The sequence below is a fragment of the Falco punctatus genome, assembly GCF_963210335.1.
Source record: "Falco punctatus genome assembly, chromosome: 19".
Lineage (NCBI taxonomy): Eukaryota > Metazoa > Chordata > Aves > Falconiformes > Falconidae > Falco > Falco punctatus.
The window spans coordinates 5,430,237-5,449,108 of NC_137599.1; the positions used below are offsets into that span (position 1 = coordinate 5,430,237).

The following is an 18,872-nucleotide window of genomic DNA, read 5'->3' on the forward strand; positions in this document are numbered from 1 at the left end:
AAATGCTGCAAAATCGTGTGGTTTCGTTGTGTTTTGGTACAACGCCGCCAATGCAAACCCGTCTGGGATTGCTGCGACTGTGCGTGCGGCGATTTGTGCCGACTGCTTCAGCCTGAACAATGAAACCTGCATCCAAGCGGGAAGGGGATGCTGCTGCTTTAAAGCATCCGAGGGCTTTTAGTATAAATTGTTCCCAGAATCCATGTCACAACTCCTTATATGGCGCTGCTTTTTTTTTTTCCTCTCTTGGTTGCCATGACAACAGCAGCACTGCACCATTCATCAGCTCTGGTCCTGGGCTGCATCGCTAGCCCCTTGGCTTACTCCGAAATGTCCAGGAGAGCATCAGTGAATCATTCACTCCGGTGTCTGCACCATTATTTACCTCTTCTTTCCCCAGTTTGCTCTAACAAAAGAGCAAATTAAACTGCGCCATAGAAAGAAACTGTAAAAATACTTCACACACACCCCCCAGGGAGGTGTACAGCCTGCATTTGCTGCAGCGTTCTGGAAGGAAAGGCTCTTTAATGTCGAGAGCGCGCTCTGTGTTTGGGAGCCTTTCCGAACCCCTCTCCGCGCCCGCTCCCTGGGGACAGAAGATGCAGGAGTGATGCTCGTTCGGGGCAGCCGGCACTGCGGGGAGATGCTGGCTGTGCTTTCGGGAGCCAAGCCTGACATCAGCAGCAGGAGGTGTCACCTGTAACATCATCCTGACGTGGGGAGCAGCAGTATGGAGCTGGTGCTGGGGAGAGGTGGGTGCCGGGGGAGGCTCTGCCGGGGGGTGCTGTGCTCCAGGCGTCTCTGCCCCTGAATTCCGCGGCTTTCCGCCCTCCTGCTGCACGGCTGCCTGCGCCCAGGTGATGGGGAGAGAAAACAAAGCCTCGTGAGTATTCGGACAATGTGTCTTGCGTGGACTTTGATTTAAATCGCATTAGGTGCTCCGCGGCCTCTTTAACTCCGCCGAAAATCAACGTAGGCTCAGGGGTTCTGATGCTCCTAGTTGACAAGGAAGCCATTATTAGTAGGTTCTTAGTGTCGATGAGGGTTATGCTGCTTGGCTTATTTTTCTTTCAGTTGTTGTTGCAACACTTTTACATAATCGGAGTTTGTCACCTGCTTGCTAGGGTGTGCAGAGTTTCATGTACAAAATGTAAAATGAATGTGGAGTGAAAAAAATCCCTCTTCTCAGCACTGCTAAAATAGAACTGCTGAGGAGCGAGTTTAAGAATACCACAGATATCAAGAGTGTTTTGTTTTTAACATTTTAGAACAATGGCGTTGAGATAAGGTTTTCCTTTTGTATTGCAAAATGACCACAAATTAGGTTTGAGTGGAGTATAAAACCCCTGTGTGATGAAGCGGAGATATATTAGCTTCTCGCTAAAAGAATGAGATTTTTAATTCAGTGTTATTAGGATAAATACAAATATATAAGCAATCCTTTTCAAGGTATTATTTAAGGAAAAGCTGTTCAAGTGCCTATTGCTCATGTTGCATCTAATTTTTGAGGGATGTTGTGTTTCACATTGTTAATGTCAGGACAGACCTTCATCCTTTTTAGGTATTTTTATATCACGCTGTTTGCAGTATGCTTACATTTCTTTTTATTGCTTTCCTGAGCTGTCACACTGTCAGCATGACAGTGATCCGAGACTCCTGTTTTTCCTGTGGAGCGGAGGCTGGTTGGAGGCCCACTCCTGCATCTCTGAACTGCTCAGCACCGACAAGGACCGAGTTATCTGTAAAGTGCCGTGAGCTGCAGGGAGGTTTCGAGATGCATAACGTGTTTTTTTTTCTGGGCGTAATTAATTTTCCCTGATGCTTTGCAATCTGTGGCTATCCAGAGGTTTAAGAAGTAGAAAACTTGCTTTTTGTCGGAATTACGGAGTTGTCCCTTTTTTAAAAAAATGATGGAAAACACACATGCAAGCAGCATTTCACCGTGGTTTTGGCACTTGCGTTTTTCAGTCCTGTCTTGTACTCCAGTGTGGCAAAGCCCAATGCCTCCAGCAATGAGAGCTGCTGGAGGAGGAGGATCCTCTGTCGTTTCCAAAGATGTATGCTGAATATTTTTTTCCTATTGTGTCAATTCTTACTATACATTTTTGGGGTGCTTCATTGATTATTTTTGGACTTGCGATTTGTTTTGGCAGGCATATACTTAAATGGAAACCAACTGGGCTTGCAGAAATAAAACAGGTGGATGAACGTGTCTCTGTGCTACCCACATATGTACATTGATCTTTAATAAACGAGCATAACGCTTGATGTGAAACCGGTGAATTTCCTGCTTAAGGTTTCGGGGGTTCCAAAACTGTCCCTGAAATTTATACAGATAAATAAGTGTGTCTATTTATAACTTTTTGGATTAAACCAAATCCAGTGTTGGGGGCTTTTCTTTTGTTGGAAACCTGTCAAAACTCTTGGCGTTTCTGCGTTAATTTCAGGATAGTTTGGATGTAACTCTTATTTTTATTTTTTAATGGAGGGAAGGAAAAAACCGGGCATGTCATATTTATTGGTTTTTGAAAGTCACTAACCAGTTTTAGCATGGATTTTCCCCATCGCTGCTTTACAAGATGAGCCCTATGCTGGCTTGTTTTGGCACACGGCTGCCTTCCATGTTGACAGAACAGAAATTGTAATAGTGAGGTGCCGAAAATCCCCCACGCTTCCCCTGGTGCTTGTGTGCCGTGGGCTGCCTGCCCACCAGGCACGCCGAACCTTCCCGCTTTGCTCTGGCCCCAGGATTATTTTTTATGTTGGACTGCTTGGACTTGCTGAGGATGGACTAAAGGTGTCATCACAGCTCTAGAGCTGGGGAAAGGTGTTAAGAGCTTTTCATTTCAGAGGTTTGTATGGAGGCCCAAAGGGAGAACCCCAAAGGTTTACGTTTCGCGCAGAGAGCGTCAAAAAGGCAAACAAAGTAGCCCTGAACCACCGTGGCTTTTCAGAAGCTCAGAGCTGGAAGTCTGTCCTTATTTCACACTGGTGCTGCACAAAATGGAGCATCTGTCACGATTACACTTCTGGTGTGTGAGAATTTTAATTTTGAGACATAGCTAAGAGGTTTCTATAGCGAGAGGAGGTGGTGTAGGAAGCCTCCTGTGGAGTTAAATCAGGCCATCGCTCTTCCCTTGGCTACACCCTCGCTCCTGCTCCTGGAGCCGGGTGCGCGCTTTGGGAATGAGCCCTCGCCCCCGCCGCGCCGCTCGCTTTCCCGGCCCTTCCTACTTCTGCAGTGGTGGGACAGCCCGTTTTGGGAACTCTCCTGCCTGGTCCTACCACGTTGTTGGGTTGGGTCGCTTGCCCGATGGCCGTTAGTCCCTGGCACACCGTGGTGACACCGCTGCTCGCCAGGTCCTGCCGCACGGGGCCACTTGTCGCAGAGCTGCGTGTGCTGGGTTTTCATTCCAGGTCCGTGACCGATGCCCAGAACAGCCAGAAAGTTGAGATTTGGGATCGATCGTTGGCTCCGGGCCGTTGCTTGGGCACTTGCTGTACCTTTCCTTGCTCTGCAGTGACTTGCCCTGAGCAGCTGTTGGGGCTGTGTAATTCATAGTGCCGATTTAACCACGTGCGTGTGATTTGGGGTTTTGTTGAAGATGTCTTTGGCCAACATTCAGGCTGTATTCCTGTATACCTGCCTGCCTTCTCTTGCCAGAAACCTTTACCAATGGTCCTGGCACCTCAAAATACACACTAGCACAGCCCATCCCTCTTCCATGCACTTCATTAAGAGGTAACATATTGTTTGTTACCAAGAGACGATTCTTGATTTATTTCCAAGTACATATTGTGCATATACATTTCTGAATGAGCTGCTTTTCTATTCCAGCACCAGCTTTTTTAGCAGTTTAACCAAAAGCTCACAGAGTACCCCATCTGTTGAGCCACAGCCTGGGGTTCTTACACTGCACGTGGAGATGGGTGCTTGTTCTGTCAGCAAATAAACGTCTTGCAGTTAAATGAAAGGTGAAAACAAAGTAACCCAAACTGCTTTGAAATGGTGCTTTGACTGAAGGAAAAAAAAATAATCCTAATTTCCAATATTTATTTGGTTCAGTATATTTGTATTTATTAAACCATGTTGTAGCTGACCCCGCGGATCTGGTCCGTGTCTGTCACAGCCCGGCTTGGTGGGGATGTGCGATGGCTGCCCAAGCGCCGCTTCCCACAGGATTCGGTCCCATGCCGGTGCCGGGACTCCGGAGCGGCTGTGGGTGGCAGCTCGGCTGAAGGTTGCAGCACCAGCACCTGGTTCCACGCGGGATTTGGAAGCGTTCCTGCTGGCTCATTGCAAGGAGCTCCGTGTCTAACAGCAGTGCCTCACCAGGAGCTACTTTATGTCTTGAAAGTCAATTGTTCTTCAGGATGTTTTTTTAAACACACAATTATAATTTCCTTATCCCCTCCCTCCACTCCCCCCAGTTAGAAAAGATCTCACACGCACCCCCAGTTAGAAAAGATGCTTTGGGAATCATGTTCCCAAATGATGGGAAAGCCTGGTTTTATGGAAAAGAGGCATGGCAATAGGAAATGAAAACTTTTTGAAGTGTTAGAACACTTATAAAAGCTTTTCTGTTTTCTTGTGTTTTGTAAAAGACAAATGAGTGATGTGGAGCCGTACCTGTTGCTGGTACTGCCCTGGAAAATAGGCAAATTCTTGCTGCCTGCTGAATCTGAGGGCAGGTTGCCCAAGGAGATGAGGATGACTGACTCCACGTTGTCTCCCAGCGAAGGAGTGACTGCTGTAGAACGCATGGGCTTAGTTTTATCTTGTGCGATATTTGTTAAAAGTTTATATTTGGACGGAAGGCACTTATGCATGTATAAATACAGTGTTGTGCTGAAACATTCTTTCTGATTGCCAAAGACCCAGCGCTGCTATGCAATCACCATCTAAACATTGCAGGTTTGATTTGTTTATACACACAAAGATTAAATTTCCGCTTTCATGTTTGCGTCAAAATAGTACTTGGTGTATAGCATTGTGTTACAGTTTGATTTCATAAGTAAGTGGGTTTGCACTATAAATATTTCATTGCATGATAATCATGCAGTTAGAATGTAGCTTCATGTCAAGTTTGTTCTGAAGCTCTAGGGCCCTTTGTTTTGCACTGTCAGAAAGCATAAAATGCCAGCAGAGGAAACGCGTTGGTCATCTTTTGTAAATCCGGATTAGAAGATGCTAATTGAAACCTAACTTTGCTCTCTCCTGGTGTTTTAAAATTTCACCTCTTGGGAAAACAAAGACTTGTTTATGTGCCTTTGTTTTCAGCAGCGTGTTTGAGTATCACGCTAGCTCATGCTGAGGTGAGAGGTGCAAGGCTGCTGCTTGCTCCTCTGTGTTCTTCTGGTTGTGCCTGGTTCATCCTTCTACAGTGTTGCTCTGAGTTTTCTCCATAAATCTAACACAGTCCAATTTTTTGTATACGGATTCCTCTCTACCCTATTTCTTTAGGAATTAAGACTTACTCTTTTCTTCCTGTTCAGTGGTAGAATCTTTCTTTAGATTATTTAAACAAGTTGATGGTTTTAAGTTTTGTGGGGTTTCCCCCCCCCCCTGTTAGAACACCCAGGTTTTGTATTTAATGAGTATATGACTGCAGAGAATTTCTGAGTGAATTTAAACTTCAGCTTTTGTCAAAGGTTTGCGTCTTCGTTTTTCATTTTATTTCGTGGGGGGGAGATGACTAAGCACTTTGCTTTCTGTAATTGTTCCTAGGGCATGCTTTGAAATTTCTAGAAACAGTTTGAAGAGTTGAATAAGCTTGTCCAGCACTTTGTTCATAAGAGCAACAGTGATATAAATTATGTACATCGAAAGGAGCTCTACCAAAAAGACAGTAAATCCAACCTCTTGCCAAGCTTGAGTTTCTACTAGAACCACTTACTTATGCACAAAGCAGTGACTTTTTAAAAATAACTAAATGCAAAGAAAAATCAGCTTCAACAAAACCGGTGGACTGTCCCCCTCTGAACCCCCCCCCCCAACCCTATCGCTGTATAAATGACAAGGAGCGCTGTAATCCTGTGCGTTCCAACTGTTGAATTCCGACTGTTGCCCATGCCGTTACGGTGGACAGTAGGAGCTGTCGGCTGGGGAAGGTGTCACAGCCTCCTCCCCAGCAGTGAACACACAAACCGCGGTGGCAGATGCCACCGGGATGCGGCACCGGCGGAGGTGGGTGTGGGGCAGGTGGGTGCTGCAGGAGCCAAGGGCCAGGGCACCCGCTGGCAGAAGCGGGGGGCTTTTCCTCTCGCCTCGGCAGCGGTTTTGGAGCATTTCTGTTGAATTTCTGTGTCTCTGTCTTTTGCGCCAAGTGTCAGACCTGTAGGGGGTCTGTAGAGGCAGGGGGCCTGGCTGGCCGCCCCTGCGCTGCTTTGGGAGCCCTCAAGGTGGGCAAGAGGATGGCGAGGGGTGGGGGGTGGTACGAGAGGGGCTGCCTGGAGGGTGAGAGCATCAGCGCTGTGAGGGGATGGGGCAGCTGGCAGGTCCTGGGAGAGCGGGCTGGGGAGAAAGTGTGGATAGAAAAAAATGAAGCTTCAACTCAGAGGAGGGGAAAGAACGCTTGGTTTGCCGAAGGGTAAAGCTGAAGCGCCCAAGGGAGGACGCGGGTGCAGCAGGGGCGGAGGGGAGCGGGGTGGGCGCCAGCCGGGGGGCGGCAGGCTGAAACAAGGGTTGGTTCTGGGGCTGCCGGCGTGGGAAATGACGCGCTCGGGAGCTAGCGAGGAGCGAGCGTGTCTCTGGTCCTTTCGTTGTAACACCCTGCTGTACCGGCTCGGGGGAGGGCAGCAGAATGGCTGGGCGAAGGGAGGCGGAGCAGCAGCCGTGCCGGTGTCGCCAGCGATGCTCTGGCTGCCGGAGCTGGGCCAGGTGTTGCTCTTGAGTTACGGGCTGGTCTTTGAGTAGCTGTGGTCCTGCATGTCTGCGATGAGGAGCACAGCTCCTCGTTGCAAGTTGTGGAAAGTTGGAACTTTGGAACTTCTACAAGGTTTTTCTCTGCAAAGGTGAAGCCAGGCTTAGGAGAGCACAGGTTATTTTTTATCCCTGCTTTTATCATTTTCTTTTTACCTTCTCAGTCGTGGAAGCACACAGGTCTAGGTAAGGATGATTTTTGAAGGGAGGTCACAAGACGGGTGCGTTTCTTTCAATAAATGGCCACTGCCCTTGTTGTGTGCCATGACTGTTGCTCCTTCAGCTTAGAAACGGGCACTGAGAGCGCTGCCTGCCCGGCAAAGTTACCCTCATCTTCACTTCAAGGGCTGGACAGGACCTGGTCCTTCGTGGGGCATCTCGCTGCTGCCGCAGGACCCGCGTGCCACCGAAGCCGGCAAAGAGATTGTTGGGGCTTAAATCCCGTTACCCCGAGCAGCGTTGCTCTCCTGTGTCTGCCTGCACCGTTGGCAGAGGCAGGTCCAGTTGGTCTGCTTTATCTCTCTGTGTTCACACAAATAATCACATGTTCATTAGATATTTTAATTAAATCATTTAGGCACGCCCTGTTTACTTGTCCCATTTCCTCTGTGGAAGGCAACTCTGCTGAGCAGTCATCGCTTCTCAAAACGGAAGGTTCTAACAGCATATTTACCTCTACAAGCAAATAAAAAATTTTAAAAGCAAAGAATAAATTACCGAAAACTAAAGGTGGTTGAATGGTAGCAATTTCCTTGGGTAAAAAACCACCGTGTAAACACAGCATAATAGTTTTTTCAAGTGTTAACAAACAAGTTCAGCTAATTCAGGCTTGTGTCTTGCCAGATAAGCAGCTTCATTTTATGGATGTAAGTGAAGCTCCTACCAGCAAAGAAATATGGATCCTAAATACAGTTTTGTATCAATTGAACATTTATGCATACATGTCACTGTAATTACAGGTCTGCCTTTATCAGCTAAACCAACTAAATTAGTTTTTAGCATAGCAAAATTTGAGTGACTGACACAGAAATAACATCACCTTATCTTTTCACATCTTTTGCCTTCATTTTAAATGCTGTTTTCAAGCAATGAATTCGTATTTGCTTCTCTGCCATATGGTCCTGGGCATAAACAAGGGTCCTGTATAGCGGACAGGATCTGGCCTCTCATGTGCTTTAACGTGGCGTTCCTGGGGCTTGCAGTGGTGGGGTGTTGCGCGGTTGAGCCTTCTCTCTTACCAAGGTTATGGTGTCTTGCTATGATCTTAAGGCCGTGGTGGGAGAAGGAATGAGATTTTGGTGATGTGCATCTTAGGCTTACACCTGGCCTTTGCCCCTGCCACTTCTGTTCACCTTTAATTTGGCTGTGTAATTGATGCCTGCCTTTGATCGTTCTTGGCTGCTTGTGAAATACTTCAACAGCTTTCTCACAGCAGCGTCTAGAATGAATAAGTCCTATTTGTCGTTCTTTTTCAGACCCCTTCCAAGCCTAGTGCAGTTCTTAAATTTTTTTTAATGCTGTAATAACAGGGGAGCACTAGAATTCAGAGCAGCCCAGCATCACGGGCAGCGCGTACCGACCTCATCGGTGCAGATGCTGCACAGAAGGAATGGCAGAGAGATGTGTCTGTCTGGGATGGTAGAGCAGGTGATGAAAACGAAGTGTGACAACACAGGAGGACCAGGAGGTGTTCAGGGATGCTGAATTACTGTCTGTGCTAGGTAACCTCTCATTTCTGACTTCCGTAACACCAGGCGGCTGGAAGGTGGTTGTTACAGCATCAGATACTACAGAGGGCTCTGAGAGACCACCGACGGGTTGGCCCGACATCTGTATGAAGCAAGTTAATAGCAGGCGGTCTGGAGGACAGGGTTAATGCTCACCATTATAAATATTTTTTTTTAAATTTTTTCTAATATATTTATATATAATATATATTTTATATATATATATATCAATAGCATATACGAGGAAAAAGTTCACACGAGTATTGCGTGGCGGCGTTAGGCCCCGCCAGTCTCCTGGCATGTCTTTGGGAGAGTCACCGCCCGTGCGGAGGGGAACCAGGCTGATTTTTCCGTGAGTCTCCCTGAGTTTTCAGAAATGAGGTCAGCAGTGCAAAACTGGGAAGTGGTTTTTCAAACCGTGTCGTTAATTTGTAAGAAGCTGTGCCGCGAGATGTTGTGAATGCCGAGAATCTGTCTCAAAAAGGGCCTGGTTACATTAATGGAAGATTCATTTTTTGTGGGCTTTGGGGAATAACGCCTCTGGCTCAAAGCGAGGTGCCAGGGACCGTGCCGGCTGCTCCCGTCCCCATTCCCGTGCTCCTTCCCCGGTGCCTGGTGCTCGCTGCTGGAGCCGGTGCGCTGAGCTCCGTGACCCCCATGCTCTGCTCGCAGGGGAAGGGCAGCAGCTCACAAGGCACGTGCACACCGGCTCCGCAGCCCTCCGGGAGCGTTGCAAGCACTAGGGAAAATTGTTGGCGGCGTGGGGCAGGAGAAGAGCAGTTCTGAACGCTTCGCAGCTTCGTGTGGCTTCACGGCTACCCGTTGTGATTGGGATGTTATTGTAGTCGAATCTCCGTGTAGATAAAAATGGAGAGAAGAGCTGTGCAACAGAGGATGACATACGCTACCAGAAAGATTAGCCTTATTTTGGAAGCGGTTATATTATGCTTGCTCTTTTCTTCTGTGGGAAGAATCTTCAGTTAAACATATTTCCTTTTTTCCTAGTGACTTGAGATAGATTAAGCTGTGTTAATGTTTCTACCGCCTGACTTGTTCAACATACACGATTTTAAAAAGCCCCCTAAAACTGAAGTCCCTTCTTGGGGACACAGCAGCAGCCGGGTGTTTTTTCCCCGAGATCCGTCTTACGGAAAAGAGGAAAATGTTTGCCTCACTGGTTGTTTAATTAGTTTCTGATTTCTCTCGTGAAATTTATCTGGAAATCTGAGCATTGTGTTTTGATGAGTTGGGCTTTATGTTTCAACAACGGTGAAGGTTTCTTTCTAAACAGCGAAGTAACGGGGTTACCTATAATTTGATTAAAGTGACCAAGTTCTTTCCTGCTTTCTTTAGAACAGATGTCCTTTGCAGTACAGCTGTGTCTCTTTCACAGTTTTTCTCTTTTTTAGTGCCAGTGCAATATTTGAGTCACTGAATTGCTGAAAGAACAACTCCAGGACAGTAGGAGATTGAATGGGAATAATGCAATACAGCACTCATGTTTTGTTGCATTCTCCTCTCATCTGTTTTAAATTTAACATTTAATGAAATAAAACTGTTGGGAAAAGGGATGTGAGGGGGGTGAGGAGTGCTCTCCCCTCCAGCTCTCCCTTGTCCTGTTTCTGCCATTTGGGTATTTGAGCAGGTCTTATGTAGGCTTAAAATGTTGATGACGTGATTTCGTCCTGTAGTCCCAGGTCTTCTTTCACTCTGTGTCATGGTGGTTGTTGGGTTTTTGTGTTTTGTTTGTTTGGTTTTTTTCTGAAAGTATAACCAAAGCCTGAAACTTGAAAAGGAAAACCGACTGCAACAGACACGTATGAAAAATGTCAGTGGGGATATTGCTTATTTTCATAACAAGATGACTTAGAAAGCAGGAGCAAGTGATGCTGAATTCCCTTCTCTTCTTTCATCATCCTCCCCTCATACACAAGGTTCTGCCTTGAGTCACACATGAGGAATTTCTGCTAAAAGAGGCAACTTTAAAAAACTTTAGAAGATGCTGAAAAGAAGCATTTTGGATGGGAAATGACGTGGAAGAGTCTACTACTGTGACACAGCTCCGAGGAGTCAAAAGCAGTTTGACGAGTTTGAATGGAAAGATGAAAGTACCACATCCTCCTCCTGCCATGTCGATATGTTAATTAAATAACTTGCTTCTCCTCAGAGCTGTCTCCCCTACAGGGATAAAGACTTTTTGGCAGCCCACGTTGGAAATAAACTTATCTACAGGGAAAGAGAGGTGGTTTTTTTTCTTTCTAGAATCATTAATAGGAGCAACTTTCTTCCTACAGGCTTGCCAGAGTATTCCGGGCAACAGCTGCTCAACAGATTCACGCTGGGATGCTCTGGCTGGTCTCATCCAGAGCTCCAGTGCTGGCGCTGACCCGGGAGAGGGCTGGTTTGCTCTCCGTTAGCTCCCGCAGTGATAAGTTTGATAACAAATTGCTATTCCCTTTGCTCCAAGTGACAGAAAATAGTTGCGCAGTCATAAGCAGCATGGGAATTGAGCTATATGTTTTTGCTGGAAGGGCAGGTGGGGTACAGGTTAGTATTTCCAGCAAAATTATTTTCTTTCTGAATACACAAATTTGTTGCAAACATAATTGTATTAACCCTTATTGAACACTTCATGCAGAAATCTGTATTATTTGGTTCTGTATGCATTTAAGATAGATATAAGCCTTTCAAAATCCAGTTATTTTCTCCCTTGAAAATTGATTAGGAGTGCCTATTCATACAGGAGTTGACTTTGATCAAATTATTTGATTTTATTTGGGAGAGTTTGTAATAATTTAAGGTGAGTTATAATTTGGTTTAATTAAAATACTTGTTCAGAAGGCTCCTTCCTTTCTGATGTCCCTGGACGTCTTGTAACATTGCTGCAGTGGCTTGCCCTTACATTCTGTGCTTTGTAGGGAGCCGTTCGTCTGGAGGGGGACAGAGGGTGAAACAATTTTCTAGTAGGTCCCTGTGGTCCCACGGGATTGCAGAATCCACTCCTCTGGGGAAGGTTATTCCTCATTTTTACTAAAACATTTTCAGAAGCAGTATTAGGTAAAACCTTCATGTTCCATATGTCTTACGGTTTAAAGGAAAAATTTTAAATTAAAACAGTTTTTTATAGCTGCTTATTTTAACTCTCCTTTGCCATTGCTGTGCTTCCATGACCAGCTGGCTGCAATCTCTACCTGCTTTTTTTTCCCCTCAGTTCCTCTTTCCACCTTCATTTCCTTCAATTCTCTTGTTTCAGGACCTTATCACCTAAACTAAACAAGTTTGCTGAAAGTTTTGGAACAAGTAGGATGTTTCCAGACAACACATTGTTCTCCCTGCTTGTCTGTTCTGCCCCAACCCCGGTGCTGCGATAACCATGTGGTGGAAGGCGAGGGGCTTTAAAACATGATTAAAAACCTTTTATACTCTCAAATAACAGAAGGGAAGAAACTGTTACTGTTAAACAATGTTTTCTGTAAAATAACGCTGCGTTACCTGAAGAAGGATGTTAACCTGTAATTACACATTTTTAATTTTAATGATTTTTTTTTTTTTTAAATACCTAAAAATCCTCGTTAGATGTAGCTGGTATCTTAGTGCCACAGCAAAAATAATCATGTGGTCTGTGATTTTCTCTTTTTATGGCCCTTACCTCAGCAAAATAAGGAGTCACTTGGGATCAGAGGCAGCACTGAAAGCTACATCTCTCATGTTCTGGGTGTAGTCCAGCTGTGTTGAATCTGACAGTTATTTGTTCCAGGAGCTCCGTGGATCAATAGCACTGCAGCACTTAAAACATTTTAGTACGAGGGAGACTTCAATCAAGTCTCCTCTCCGCAGCATTACGTAGCCATTGGGCAGCTTCCAGCACGTGAATCAGCCCTTGGCACGACAGCCAGCGTTATTAACTAAAGATGGGGAGCGGGCGACGTGCAACACGCCCACTTCGGCTCTTTCCAGACGAGCTCCCCAAGTTTGCTCTTTGCGCCGGTGCTCGGGCGCTGCGCCGCTCGCGCAGGGTTTGTACGAGCTCGTGCGTCCTCTCTGCATACAATTTGTTGTAAATGTTGTGCTGACCATATTAAAAGTACACTGTTGAAGTGCAAAATTCAGCTCTTCTTCAGCTGAGCTGGGCACAAGAGAGGAGTGTGCAATAAATGGAACGTTTTTTTCTCGTTGTCATTCGTGGCAGCCTTTCACCTCTCTAGCCCAGGACAAACCCGCTGGTTTTACCCAAAACTAGCCAGTTTCGTTAGTTCAGCCTCTTCTGGCAGAGGAGGGTTCAGGGCATGGTTGAAGTCCAGCTGTACTCGTGTGCGTGAGGTGGAGAGAGGCAAAACTGGGGGAAAAGCTGATGTAGAGGCAGCCCCTGCGTGGGACCTGCCCCGGCACAGCGTGTCGGGGCCCAGGCGGGTGACCGGGCCACATTGGTGTTTAGAACGATGAGGGGTGCGAGTCGACACGATAAAATCCTGCAGTGGTCTGTGTTAACGCCGTTCGGGGCGCCGTACTGTACGTTCCTCTGATGCTCGGAGGGAGCCCGGACCAGGAACGGCGCCCAGGTGCCCCGGGCTGGTCAGTCCATCGCTCGTGTGAGGGAGGAAGCGTTCCTGTCTCCTCCAGCATCCTCCTGCTCCCTCGATAGATCGCTTTCTCCTTTATCTCTAGGGCTGTATACACACAGGTATAGGTGTATATATATTGCAGTCAATCCATGGAATGAATTCAGATCTACTGAAATAACTGCCTGAAAAAAACCGCTTTATTCAATTAGGTCATTAGATGTTAATAACCCTTTTTTAGTGAAACATTTCTTTCAGAACTGAAACTTAATTTAGTAGATGAAGGCTTTTGCTAATCCATGATAATTTCCTTTTATCAATGCCTTTTAATCTAAAGAAAACCTTTTTTTTAATTAAAATACTAATTCATCTATAAATTACGTGGCAATGAAATGGTAACGTAGAAAATTCAATAGAATTAGGACGCTCAGTGGGCTGAACTAGAACACAATGCTAATAAAGATAAAATGATTACTCTGAAAGAATAAACACATCCTGGTTTTTCTTTAGTTTATTTTTATGTGGTAGTAGATTAGACACTTGGTGTCTATCACAAACAGCACCAAAATTGATCCTGGCGCCCTGTGTGGTGTACAGGAGGATGAAGCATCGGTTTGAGGTGTTTGCCGTGTCGGTGTTTGCCGTGTCGGTGTTTGCCGTGTCGGTGTTTGCCGTGTCAGAGGGGCCGCGGTGCTCCGGGACGGCTCCTTCCAGCCTCTGGAACAAGAGCTTCAATGGTGACACGGCTGAGCATGCAGCCCAAGGAATATTACGAGCTGGGCTGTGCTGGCTGCTGTTCCTTAGGTGGGCATGCTTCCCGACCACTCTGGACCTCTGGTTTCAAAGAGGCTGACAAAGCCAGCCTGCGGGGCGCCTGGCACGGCAGCCCCTCCTAATGGGTTTTCCCTGGTGTTCGTTTTAACGGGGCTTGATTGCAGCCCTGTGCGTCTGCTCAGAATAAGCGTTTGCTGTCGCGTGCCTTTTGATTCCCACCTGGCTGCAGAGCTGGGTGACGAGGCTGTTTCTCCTCTGTCAGCAAACGGAGCATCTCCCATCTCTGCTGGTGAAGGAGCCTTGTGGGGGCTCAGGGGTCTCTGGATTTTATCAGCTCGTGGCTTCCATTGCTCACTCCTCTGGTGTAAGCAGCTGCCAACGGGTTCGTAATCCACAGGCAATCCCAAAACCAGGATAATGGAATTCTTCCTTTTTGGAAGAGCAGTTGCTCTCAAATGTGTGTTTTTCCAAAAAATACATTATATACAGTTTTTAAACTGTTTTATATTCCTGTCTTGAAGCCCTCAGCCACTGGTGACAGTATAGTGCCTACAGTGTCTGTGTGGGCATTAAGAAGCAGCAGCACGAAAGCCAGGAAAGAAATGATTTATATCACTGTCCTCACTGGAAGATAGACCACCTGCTACAGAAAGTGTCATAGATGAGCCATCTAATTAAACTTCCTGAATGCTTGCCCTGGTAATTGTTATGCATTATGTGGTTAATTCCTACCCTGGAATTAGCATTGCTTTTCTTGCACAGGAAAAGTTGCCGTCAAAGTTGAACAAGAATTTTATTGGTGCTGAAGGAAGGATTTTCGGGTTCGCTCTGCTGGCTTGGATGCTGATGGGGATTAATCTCAGGAAGAACTGCAGGAACTAGCCCGAACAATGAGCACTATTCTTTTTTTAAATAACTGCTCTAGCCATTTAAATATAAGGTGCTACATGAGCAGTAGCAAGTCAGTTCCCGTGTGACAGCAGCGTCCCATGTGTCACTGAGCCCTGGGGACCAGGACCAGCCCAGGGACCCAAGTGATGACCTTGGGGCTTCAAGCTACGTATAATCAGTGGGGTTTTCTGAATTTAAGGTGCATTTTGTAGTTCTAGAAAGACAGCATTACTAACTACAGCCATCTTCATTTAATTATTTATAGTTTTATAACTGGTTATTGCAAATATTCTGTCTTTTCCCCCAGTGTTTTTGGAAGCAGTACTGTTCTCTGCTCAAAAAACTGCAGTTGCGTAACAGGAAAGGCTGTTCTGATGCTGGTTAATGCCTAGAGTCCATTTGTTTTGTACAGAAAATCTTACAGAAATAAGAGACCTAACGGACTGAGGCAGGTATAGAATACTTCAAATAAGTTTTTCATGCTTTTGTTAGTTTTTATAGTATGTGCCAAATGCTTATCCCGTGACTTTAGTCATAAGGTTTGCCTGTGCTCACGGGAGGACGTTCAGGTCCTAGGCAAACTGTTGCGCATGAAAAGTCACTTTTATAAAAAGATCAACATTCTCCTTTAACATTTGGCTAAAGAATGGCAAAACAGATTTCCGAATTTATGGCATTTCCATTTGTTATTTATTCCGGTAGAAGACTAATGCCCAAATGTGAATCTGTCGGGATAATCTTCATTTGGACGGGAGTCAGGAGTGCTCAGTTTTCGTATGTGAAAATCTGCTGTTCACGTCATCGGGTTACACGTGAGTTAGGAGGACTCTCTGTCTTTTTCAGGTTCAGAATACCTGAAATAAACTGTTCCTCTGTGGCTTTTTCCCGATCTGCAGTTACACCGGGAAGATTGTGTTGACTTGAGGCTTTTAAAGTAAACGGCTGTCTCTTAAGTCATGTTGACATAGTGGATCTCGTTGGGTGGTAACGTGTTCTCAAGACTGAAGTCATGCTTTCCAGGGAACAAAAATATAAATACCTGTACAGTGATGCATATGACTGCACTTGCGGTACGTGGCGAATTCACCGCGCTGTTAGCGGGCAGTTCTTCCTGGCCCTCCGAAGAAGAGCTGTTGGCTCGGCGTGGTGAATCCGCGAGCGATCGCTTCTGCTGTTGTAGCTCAGGTGTGTGGAGAAGGCAGGAATTAATCTGGCGATGGGGTCAGCTCCTCGGTGAGGAGCAGAGAACATCCAGAAGAGATGCAGGAGTAAAACCCACACTGGAATGGGAGATGCCGTGTTCATTCCGTCCAGATGGGAGCCGACCCGTTGGGTGCTGGTCTGTCAAAACATGTGGGTTCTGCACCCTCTGCAGACTTCCAGGTCTGCCCAGAAAGCGCTGGAGTTGCTACCATCAGCCCTTTCGTTGGGTTTTTTTCAATTACTTCTTCCTCTCTGGGTTAGTAACTCCAATAATCTTTAGCACTGTACCTTCTGGTGGCAATCCTGCTGCAGTCGTTGGCATCTCTTTAACTACAAAAATCCTGTTGGTTCTGTATTTCAGGATAAAATGAGCATTGCCAAGTGTCACATCGGGTGATATATGGGTCTAGCGTTAGCCAGAAATGATAAGGAAAGAAAAGATGAGCTATTTCTAATACGTATTATAGAAATGACTGTTCCTGGGGCCGTGGTAAAACATTGGGAATGAATGTATTACAGCAGCTGTTCAAAATGTAGTCGCAAATGAAATATTTAGTAGGTTGGCCTGTGCAGAATTATTATTCTAAACAACTTCCATGCCATAGTTATAATCTTCTCAATATTTACATGTTTTCATTACATCAGTATCTGGCACAAGACCATCGCTGAATAATTCTTTTAACGGGGGCTGGCGGGTCGCCGGTGTGTGCCCCGGGGGGTTGTGCAGGTGACCCCTGGCTTGTGGCGTGTGGCATCAAGGTTGTGTCGGAGCCAGGCTGCGCGCCCGCGGGTCCCTGTGCCGGTGGGATGGCGGTGGGGCCAGGGGGAGATGGGGGTGCAGGCCAGGCTCAGCACCGGCTGCCCCTGCACGCTCGGGGATGCGGTGATGGAGCTGGTGTGGCAGCATGTGGCACCTTTATCCCTCATCTCCCGCGTCTCCTGGGGTGGATCCCGGGCGAAGGCAGGAGGGTGTTGATTTAGCACCTATTTTGGGGCAGGTGGCTCATTCCTTGCCTCTATTCTGCTTCACCAGGGACTTCCTATGGGAAAAACATACCCTGACCTTTATTTCTGGTTTTCCCACCCCTTTTTGAAAAATTCCACCAATTGTTTATGGGCGAGCGGGTTGTGTGCAGCCTCTCTGGTCTCTCCTGGCCGAGCCCCCCCGGCTGTGGGGCCAGCAGCCTGCGCAGGCTCCTGGCTGGCTGGAGATGGATTGCTGCCACCGGGGTCACCGCTGGCCAGGGGGGGCTTTTATTGCAGGAGATGCACGAGAACAAACGTGTGTGTGTCCCATCTTCAGTTTCAGCTCCTAAATTTAATTTGCAGGACAGACAGCTATAAATATCAGTGATGTGAGTCAGGGCTATTGTGCTGGGAGAGGCACTGGGCGTGCTGAACCACTGCAGGGGGCTTTTCAAATTAGCCTTTCACTTCCATGGGCATGTGAGTTTAACTTCAAAATGCAATATAATAATCTCTGCGTATAACTTATTCGCTAGCTTTGATTCTCTGGTCTGGTAGAAATATCTGTTTAAAACCTTTTTATTAACAAAAGTGGTTTAGTAATTATTTTATTACAAATGTTGCACTTTGTGTCTTTGAGTTCAGGCTGTTTAAAACATGGGAAAATCCCATTTCTCTAGCATTGGTGGTCAGCGCTGCTTTGTTACAGTTTTACCTTTTCCCTGTTCTTTATTTCTCCTGAATCTTTTCTGGATTTGCAAGGATGAAAGTGGAGTGCTTGTTTTTTTTGTCTTGGACAGCAATAGCTTTGTTATCTGCTGTCAAACACCAGATATGTTTGGTCAGACATTCAGAATGTTTTGAAATTGAAATTTTATGTTCGAAGGAAACAATTGCCGAACATAGAACTTGTGTGTTCATTTTAGATACTTATAGTTAAATATTTTAAATGGTGATGGGCTCTGTGTACCTCTCTGTGATTTCTACAGTTGCTGAATCCAGGCCCATTTGCTTCCTATAAAAAAAATAAATTGCTACAGTTTTAACAAGAGCCACCTCCTATGTAAAGAATGCAGATAATTTTTTTTTCCTGGCAAAAAAAAAAAAGGGGGGGGGGGGGGGTAACCTGATATGAGTCTGACAGTGTCGTTTAGTTAAGTGCTTCCATCTGTTGCTTGCTATTTCCCTTACTCATGACCTCTCTTTCTCTCTCCCCCTCCTTCTCTTTAGCCCCTTTGAGGAAAGCAAAGTTTGTTGAGAGCCCTCGAATCCCAGAGTCAGAGCTTGGCTCACCAACACTTTCTTCAGCCCAGAAACTGGACGTTGATGCATACTGCCCCGGTAAGCTGCATGCAAAGGCTCTGCGCTGAGAGGGGGAACGGGCAACCCCGGCCCCCAAAGTATTGTTAAATGTCGTACGGCTCCTTTCTCTAGATGGTTGACTAGACCTTCCCCAGCCGAGTTTCATTGACTTGGAAACTTGAAGAAGTATTGGTTTCTAATTTATACCCATTTCTGTTAGTTACTTGCAATTTGGTGTGTGGCCGCTTTGCCCTCAGAATAATTTTGAACATCTAGAGAGTTGCTTTTGAAAAGATAAAAATGATCCAATAAACAGACCGCTTTAAATTTAATTTTTAATGCTGGTCTTCAGAGAAACTGGAATAAAACCACATTGCAGAAGTATCATTAAATCAACTAATGCAAAACTACGTGATCTTGTTAACCTGCATCCAAGAATATTGCTTTTTTTTTTTAAAAAAAAAGGAATTTAATTTATATATCCTGTAGTAATTGCTCTTAAAAGTATACATCTTGCTAGAGGCCTCT

The 18,872-nt window shown here is 45.9% G+C and overlaps 1 protein-coding gene across 1 annotated transcript in view; it reads left to right on the forward strand.

The window, feature by feature from the left end:
* Positions 1 to 18,872, forward strand: part of TANC2 (tetratricopeptide repeat, ankyrin repeat and coiled-coil containing 2) — a 242,739-nt gene that overhangs the window by 104,050 nt on the left and 119,817 nt on the right. Inside the window, exon 6 of the mRNA XM_080369447.1 lies at positions 18,273 to 18,383. Within this exon, the coding sequence (XP_080225573.1) occupies positions 18,273 to 18,383 (111 nt within the window). The remainder of the gene's footprint in view (positions 1 to 18,272; positions 18,384 to 18,872) is intronic.